The sequence below is a fragment of the Morone saxatilis genome, unplaced genomic scaffold (assembly GCF_004916995.1).
Source record: "Morone saxatilis isolate NCDOM2014 unplaced genomic scaffold, NCSU_SB_2.0 Contig16, whole genome shotgun sequence".
NCBI classification, from domain to species: domain Eukaryota; kingdom Metazoa; phylum Chordata; class Actinopteri; family Moronidae; genus Morone; species Morone saxatilis.
In genome coordinates this window covers 8,999,605-9,008,781 of record NW_023339718.1, presented here as the reverse complement: position 1 = coordinate 9,008,781, position 9,177 = coordinate 8,999,605, and the positions used below count along the sequence as shown (strand labels likewise).

At 41.9% G+C, this 9,177-nt stretch overlaps 1 protein-coding gene across 3 annotated transcripts in view; it reads left to right on the top strand.

Moving 5' to 3' along the window:
* ebf2 (EBF transcription factor 2) overlaps positions 1–9,177 on the top strand; it is a 28,628-nt gene that overhangs the window by 16,881 nt on the left and 2,570 nt on the right. For all 3 annotated transcript variants that reach the window (XM_035659032.1, XM_035659031.1, XM_035659030.1), the window contains exons 7-12: positions 5,366–5,447; positions 6,952–7,093; positions 8,095–8,225; positions 8,445–8,571; positions 8,678–8,766; positions 8,878–8,943. In XM_035659032.1, coding sequence (XP_035514925.1) covers positions 5,366–5,447; positions 6,952–7,093; positions 8,095–8,225; positions 8,445–8,571; positions 8,678–8,766; positions 8,878–8,943 — 637 coding nt within the window. The remainder of the gene's footprint in view (positions 1–5,365; positions 5,448–6,951; positions 7,094–8,094; positions 8,226–8,444; positions 8,572–8,677; positions 8,767–8,877; positions 8,944–9,177) is intronic.

Genomic DNA, 9,177 nt, shown 5'->3' with positions numbered 1-9,177 from the left:
TGTTTCATAACCAGTTAAAACTCCTTATAGTATGTTTAAGCACAATTTTGAGGTACTCTACTACATTTCAGAGGAAAATATTGTACTTTTAGTACTGATGTCGCTGAGAGAATATTAGACACCAGGGTAATGTGGTGACTAGTCATTTGCCATACAGTAGGTAGATAGGAAAGTGGGTTTCACCTGTAACAATCTTGTAAATATCAAGAAAGCCACAACTGTTTTACTGATGACTGGGTGTATAAAAGCTGTTACCAAAAAGGGAGGAAAGACGACCATGGAGTCAGTTTGGCTGTGTGACATTTGCTGGTGAAGCTGATGCCACAGATATCCCTGTATGTTTTAGGAAGAGGCGGGGGGGGTTGGACTGGGAGGTTGGTGTGAAAGGTCCTGTGGTGGTATGCGACAGAGGGGGTATCAGTTCGTGGAGGGTTTTCTGTGCCCCATTAGCAGTGTCAAAGGTCATGTGCCCCGGGTGTTAACCCTGGTGACCAGTCTAGCTTCCAGTCTGCCAGGGGACCCGGGTCCAGGGGTATTTATTACTAACCCCTCCCCTCGCCTCCCCACTCCATCCCCCAAACACAGCTCTCCCTATGGAGGAAAACAAAACACCTCCATCCCTCCCCCCCAGCCGTTCCTCAGCCTGGGTAAATGTACTAATTGGATGCATATCCATACACTGATGCATGACGACCCATCTGTAGCTTTCCTGGACTTGAAATATTCTAAGGTCGACTCTGGTTTATCCAAATCCTAGCACATAGCCAAGAGCTGCAACATGCTTCTGACCCATTAACTACATGTTTTATTAAAAATCAGCTAGCACATACAAACACATGACTTTTAGGTGTTTGTTTTTGAGGCATCACTTTTGCCAATGTGTATAATTTTGCATGATTGATTGTGCACACATGGTTGCTTGCAAGTCAGTATTTGTCTTTGTGTATTTCTCTGTGAATTCATGCATGAATGTGTGTGTGGTTTGTACGGCCAGTGTGTGACATGTGCATGCATACGTGCATGCATCTGGGCCTGCTGTATGAGTTAGTGCTCTCAATGTGTGAGTGTGGCAGAGGAAGGCCCTCAGCATGTCAGTATGTTTTAATGCTTCACATCTGGTTTCCTAATTTTCCTCCCTCCCTCCCTGCCCTCCCCTCAGCTCCCCTCCACTCCCCTCCACCGCGATGTCAGGACACTGTTTTGTTTTTTCAGGGTGGGGTGGGGGTGGGGGGTGATGGAGGGGATGTCTGATGAGTGATGGCCCTGAATACAGGACATCAACATTCTCCCTCTCTTCCTGTCTTTGCCCCTCCTCTTCTCCAACTTTCTGTTCCTCTATTGCTCTGTCTCTCTCTTCTTATTTCTGACAGTCATTAGCTATTGAGCATTTTGGAAAGGGGTCAGGGTCACATGTTTGTAGAAGATGTAGAGGAGAAGCTCTTTTTTCTGTCTCCACCTCTCTGTCCACACTCCTCTACTCTTCTTTGCCTATGTCTGAGCAGCAGGGCATCCATGTCTGCTGAACAAAAATTACGACAACATCCTCCCCCTCATTCTTTTCCTTAAATTTTTGTATTAAAGCATAAATTTGTCATCTTTGGTGCAGTAACCCAAAATTGTAGGGCTAAAGCCAAAAAGAGAGAGGAGAAAGTTTTTTAGCTGTGCGTGCTGTTAACTAACTTGAACTCTGCATTAAAACCTTTGCATCACATGCTTCAAGAGCCGCTGCTACCAGTAAACCTTCATTTACAATGAGCACAGAGGGCGATGTGTTTTATGTCTATGTGAAAAGGCAGTTTATGTCAACAGTGATTAGTGCTGATGAATGCCTATGAAAATTTTTGTTAGGGGTCCTGTGCTGCTTAGGTGCTCGTTGCATGATTAAGGCCATATGTAAAGCGTAGTGTGTAACACTTATGCGTAACAGATGCCCCAATGGACTCGTGGAATGGAAACGTGAAACCGAGGGTTCACACTAAGGAGTGAAATATTTAGAAAAACTGCATTTCTGCTATTGTTTTTAGTGTCACGACTTGCTGGTTGGTCATTGAACCTAGTTTAAGCTAAGCAAGTTGTCACCATTGGGATGGCCGCTTCATGCTGCGAGGCCTGTGTTTAGTCTTGGGAACTGAGGCAGATGCAGACAAAAGGGATTGCAGGCCTTGACAGAGATGCAGAAGTGAAGACAGAAAAGAAATAACAGACTCCCTGTGGTGCCACAGTGGAAAATGATCCCAAGGTTTAAGACTGGGTCTATGTTTTGTTTGTGTTTCCTGTTTTAAGTGTGTCTGCGGAGGGTAGATGTTGTGGAAGATAAAACTTACTTCTATTGGTGGCCACAGTAAACTGTGTGAAATTCAATTACTTTTTCAATTTGTCATCCATGTGGAACAACAAAAATCACAAAGAGCTTGCTCTTATCAAGTTTTAGTGTCGTATATGTAAGTAATCTAATGCCACAGGAAGATATTCTTTTTTTCTGTAACAAGAGAATAATGCTTTACAGTCTGTTCATCTTTACAAAGATTAAGTCTTATATATGACAGTTTCAAAGTTGAGACATGCTTCCCATTAGCTTTATTTGTACTATGTTACACACTCAGTGTTTTAAACAAACAGATTCACCATTTCTGCTTCATGGAAAAGAATAATCTTTTAATGTAACGAAGGCGCACATTAAATATAAACATGCTTAAGCTAGTGAATTCCTTTGAAAATATCCTTTCTCTGCAATTTCCCTGTGACATGAAGATCACCTCCAACTCCTTTGCATGTTCTCCTCATCTCTTCCCTCTGGATTGGGAGGTGTGTGGGTGTATTACATTACCAAAACAAAAACAAACAACAGCAATATTAAACTTTTGCAACCACAATAGAGGAGGGGATAAAAAACAGAGGGTCCTCGACTTCTTATTAATTATGCAAGATTAGTCTAATTATAATTCAGCAAATGAATGTGTGGCAGAAGGTGCGAGGCGACGGGGCTGGGAGATTTGCATGTTAAGTGGGCAGGGGGAAGCGGCTAATGCATGCTAATATATGCGTCAATGTCTCGCTTTAATTTCAGCATTTGCAGCTGTGTGCGTCCGAACTGAGGGGGGTGAAAAGTTGACTCAATGGGTTTTTGGGAGGGGGGCAAAGGTGGGGGTGTCTGTGTATTAGAGTGTGCATGCATGCATGTGAATGTGTGTTTCTGTGTGTGTGAGGCATCTGGTGTCATACAAACAGGGAATGATGAGAAGAAGTCAACAAACAAGGTCAAGAACCCTCAGAAAGTGCACAAAGCCTGAGATGGATGTAGACAACCTCTCAATTAGGGTTGTGATTTCGCTATCTGAGGCATCACCGCAAGTTTTATTATGTCAGTCAGTCAAATGAAGGATGACTGCTGGTTTGAGGAACATTAAGTGGCCAACAAGCATGTGGCAAGGAAACGGCTGTGGCTCAACCACAGCTAGACCGTGGACATGGTTATTAAAACCAAAAATGTGGTCCCTGTGCTCACTTACCTCCTTATAAATGAACGCAATAGCCTTTAAAAATGAGCCATAATGTAAGAATCATTTTCCAGGATAAAGCATACATACAGCACAATCCTCAAAGGAGGCAGTAAAATGAAACAGAGCACTTTGACTATGGTCCCTTTTCAGAGTCATGAAACAAACTTTCTTTGTGCAATGTATTGTATATACAGTGATTTTAAATCATGTTAAGCTGATACTGTCAGGTGTCCAACAGGCAGATGTAAGAAAGTATGACAAAGTCAGACACTGATGAGGAAAGAAAAGGAAGTGGGAGAGGCGCAGATGTGCCCTTTTACATGTTTCCACCCAAAACTGAGGTCTAATGCATGCTTTGAGGTTGGAGGTCCGAGCTCTCACTGATAAATTATAATCACCCTCTGCCAACAACAATATTGATTGTCCTCCGATGAAATAGCTCAAATCAAGAAATATTGGACACACTGTTGGAACTGAGAGCTAGTTTCAAGCCAGATCCCGTTCACAAGGGAGGAAGCTGGAGCAAGTGATGGAAGAATAGCGAGTAAAAGCTGACAGAATGAGGGAGCGATTACTATTCAATGGGAGGGTTCAGGGCTGTGGGGCCAATATGAAGTTCTTCTCCAAACAACCACTCTCCATTAAGATGACTTATATTTGCAGAGAGCACAGTGTGGGTGGGATTGGAGCTAACCATGTAGCCCAAAACCGCTGCCTCCCTCTGCAGCATTTTTCTTCTGCACTGTTGTTGTTTGTTTAATTGGAACATTAATGGATGTGTTTTTCATTGGCAAGACAGAACTGTGCTCTCTGTGAAGTGGACATCTGGTTTGAGGGCTGTATATTCGCCAATTGCCATAATTATATCACAACGCAGCATCACTTCCAGGCTCGTTTTTCTTTTCTTTTGTTTTATCACACATCTTCTGCCTAAATTCTCCTCACCGTGAAATGTGTGTGGATCTTCTCAGCCTCGCCTGCACCTGCCCTCTTTAGATACTTTCCTGCATCTCACCTTGCCAAGTCTCTCTCCTCCCTCCTCGCTGTATTTCAGTGATGGAATGTGTTCTTGTTGTTGCCTTCTCTTTCCCATCGCTGTCTTTGCCTCTCAGCATGGGGACTTTGGGATTGCGGCAGAGCTGCGTTGCCATGGCAGCGGGCTGTGTTGCCGAACTGTGTACACCTGGGATTTGGAGTCTCTCCGTAGTCTCTCTCTCTCCTATTTATTCCACCTTCCTCTCAGGTTCTCTTTGGTGTAGCAGAGGCTATCAGCACCCCCCTCTCTCTCTCTCTCTCCTTCTTACAGTCTCCACAGCCTATCACCCTCAAAAGTACACTCACATACGTAATGAGACACATATACTTGAAAACAAAATTCATGTCCACACCAGCGCCTGTGCCTCTATCACTACCTTCCTTTTTCCACCTCCTCATTTCACTTTCTCTGTAGTTGTCTCCACTTCGTTCCCTCTCCATTCCCATGTGGGGGTTCAAATACAGCATTGCGGGATACCACGGTCCCCTGAGTCCCCTGGCATACATCACTGTCTCCAGTTTACTTTGAAACACAGCAGTGCTTTTCACTGGACTGTGCTTCAAATTCTCATCCCTTGATTTAAAGTGTAATAACATTGACTTTAATACTACGCTAAACAGCTGGGATTTATGTCAGAGCTGTAATCATGTAGATGTGCACACACACACATACAATCACACCCCATCTACAAGACCTGTCTCTAAAAAATAATTAACGTCTCCTTTGATTGTGTGTTGCAGGGTAGCAAATAATCATATACATCATTCTTTCATGTGATTTTTTTTAGTTGCTGATGTACAAACATGTGTCCTCTAATTTACCTTTGCAGGTTTTTCTTGAAGTTTTTCCTGAAATGTAACCAGAATTGTCTGAAGACTGCAGGAAACCCGAGGGATATGAGGAGATTTCAGGTACAAAAAGATGGATGGTGAAAAATAAATGCATGCGTGTGCTTGTGTGTGAGCGGAAAGTGGGAAGGTGATGATGTGTGGCACTGAATATAGGAAAACAGATTTTACAGTCATGCAAAACATACCCCTACATGCCCATCCATCTTAACAGAACAATGTAATAATTAATTTCGCCTGTCACAAACTCTCGCATAGTAAAGTTCTGGAAAGGTTTTTCCAATGGAAGACATAGAGGAAGGAGTTAGAGGTGAAAGTTAAAAATCAATAAGAAGTCAGAGAGACGGAAAGACAAACGAAAGGAGTTAGATATGTGGGAGACTTGGTCGTTGGGGTGCTGGGGTGCAGGAAATAGGTTGAGGTGTTTCAGGAAGTTGTCAAGGATTGAGTGATTGGCTCCAGATGGGGGAGGTCATGCTCCGTGACCCAGGAAGTGGTCACAGGGGACACTCCCGCCTCACTTCCTCTGCCGTCTTTCAGCACCAGCGGCCCCCGTCTGGCATTCTCCTTCTCCCAGCAAACCCTCTGTCCCTTCCTTTCTTCGTGCTCCCTCTGTCTTCCACCATGTTTGCTTTAACTCCTGCGATGTGACACATGCTGAGAAGTTATGAGCACACAGGCGCTCCAAGACTCTCATCTCTGGGTTAAAAGGTGATCAGAGCTGGACAGGAGTCTGCTGCTTGATCGATAATTTACAGTTATTTTCCTTTAGGTTCCCCTCCCTTTCCATCACCTATAGCACATATGCTTTTTTCTCCTTTTCTTTCTCATGTTCCCTCACTTGCAAAATTACTGCCATGTGTTTATTTCGAAGGGAGCACAAAGTTTTATCTCTGCTGTCTGATTTTCTAAAAATGCATATTAAAAAATATTTATGGTTTACAATTTGAATGAAAATTACTTTTTCTCACTATCCCTTTACCTTTAACTCTAAAAAAAAAAAGCCCCTAAACACACACTGTAACTCATTATCACTTTCAGAAATAGTATCAAATCAACACTCATAAATATCCAAAGAGAAAAACCTACAAGTATCCCCTCATTAATTATATGTGTGTGTCATCCATGTGAGGCAGATGTGGGAAGGGACACACACATGCTGAGGCCAGAAAATCAAATTAGGGCCACTATATATCATCCACTACTTTAACGGCCGGCTAAAATGGGAGATTTGGTCCATATGTTTGGTGTCATTGAAGGATCAGGAGGAGACAATGATAAGCCTGCTGCATGCTGTATGAATCAAAAAGTTAGGCAAGAGACAGTGGAGAAACCATATGGAGACCTGATGGAGGAGTGGAGGGGTGTATGAGCAGTGTCATCACCAGAATGCAGACATATTATGAAGATCCCAGGGATGTCACATTACCTATTGAGAAATAGAAATAAATTGTTGCTCAGGGATTTTGCTGTTGTAACCGGAGATTGTGACTCGCAGCGTGCTGTCTAAGTCATGCACATACACTCATGTATCTTACCCTTGGCTCTCTTCCTCACTTCCTTACAGGTGGTCTTGTCCAGCACTGTGAGTGTAGACGGCCACGTCCTAGCAGTGTCTGACAACATGTTCGTCCACAACAACTCAAAACACGGTCGGAGAGCTCGCAGATTGGAGCCAGGCGAGTCTGTCGAGAATAGTATGGAATATGGTGAGATGCTGACACTACAGCACTACAATGTCACACCCCATTTATCATGTTTGATTTTATTACATATCTACTTCATCATTCAGAAACGTAGTACACACTGATCCAAGGAACAAACTGTAACAGCAGGTACTTGAGCTGCTTAATGTCCATTTATAATCACCATGATATATCAAACATAATCAGTGGTGCTACTGAGGTCATTAACTGATCTAATTAATCCATTAATTAAATACTTGTCTACAAATAAAGCATAGATGATAATATCTTACATTTCATATCTTTAAGCATTAAAAACAACAATTAATATAGGATAAGACCCATTTCCAGATGTAAGTCAACAAGTTGCATTTATCTGTAAAACAAGAAACGCATTACATTTGCCTGTGCAGCAGTGGGCAGTGGAAACTTACTCAAGTACTGCAGTGTTAGATATTTTAGCATTTTTCAACGTATTTTATACTTAATTTCATAGAGAAATGTTATACTTTTTTGCTTCACTATAACATCTGTAGTTACTCTTTACTTTGTTGCTTAATATTTTATATGCAGAACATATGATGGACTAAAATACTATACTGGAAAATAACTACACTGTAGTGTATAAAGTAGGTCAAACTAGCTCCACACCAACAAGCTTCAACATTAAAATACCCTTTATGTATTAACACTCACCGCTCTTACTTTTAATATTTGCAGATAATATATCTGTGTATATGTACTCTGTATTTCACCAGAGCTGTTAATATGATTGCATTGCTTCCAGGTCATGTGATGTTTTGACCTACATTTTATATGGTGGTGTTACTTGTGGATAAAAGCCACATGGATAGAATAAAGTAGCCATTAAATAACGTTAGCTTTTTTGGCCTGAACAAACTCTAAACTAAAGAGAACTTTTAACACATACCTCCTGAAACAGATTCAAAGCATGCTCTTGTACAATTGGTGTTCGTCTTGTATTGAACCCACTGGAGTAACTCTTGCTTTGCTCTCCTGTCCAGCCACTCCGTGTATCAAAGCCATCAGTCCCAGTGAGGGCTGGACCACTGGTGGGGCCATGGTCATCGTCATCGGGGAGAACTTCTTTGACGGGCTGCAGGTGGTGTTTGGCAGCATGCTGGTGTGGAGTGAGGTAGGAATTGTCTCCAAAACATCTCACTAATGATGGTACAGTCTGAAGCGTATTTTGAAATGATATATATAGCATATGGCTTGTCTCATTATTTAGATGATTTATGGGCAGTCTACACAAATTAATCTTTCCACAGTGTTGTGTTAGCCTAAATATTTACAATGCATGGGGGGAATAATTTGTTGCTGTTTTGTGACTGTTTTGTGTCCTGTTCTTCAGCTGATCACACCGCACGCTATCCGTGTCCAGACACCCCCTCGACACATCCCTGGGGTTGTGGAGGTCACACTGTCATATAAATCTAAACAATTCTGCAAGGGAGCACCTGGACGCTTCATCTACACAGGTATTTGGACAAGACATTGTGCCTTTTTTTAAGTCTTATTAAACATGAGATTTGAATGAACCAATATTTAACAAGCTATATGTGTTTCTTTTTTATTTTATTTCAGCCTTAAATGAGCCTACTATAGACTATGGTTTCCAGCGGCTTCAGAAGGTCATTCCACGACATCCCGGTGACCCAGAGAAACTAGCCAAGGTTAGAGGCTCCTAAATAAAATACTTTACAATGCTTATGATGCTTTTTCAAAGAACTGTACATGCTACTATCTTATTATGATGTTAATGTAATAAATTCTGTTTTTTGCAGGAGATCCTCCTGAAGAGAGCGGCAGATCTTGTTGAGGCCCTGTATGGAAATCCACACAGTAATCAGGTAAGCAGCAGCAGCTTTGGCACAATATCCCAAATACTTTAAAATTACATATTGATATATACAGAACATGCAGATATTTAAATGACTACAACATTGATCTTGCAAGTTTTAGTCCATTAAGTACTGATAGTTTATACTGCTGACCATTTTCCAAAGCGTACCATTAGTTAATAAACTGGCTTCCTACTTTTCAAGGCAGCCACTGGTTTTTCATTCATTTCAGTAATTAACTTG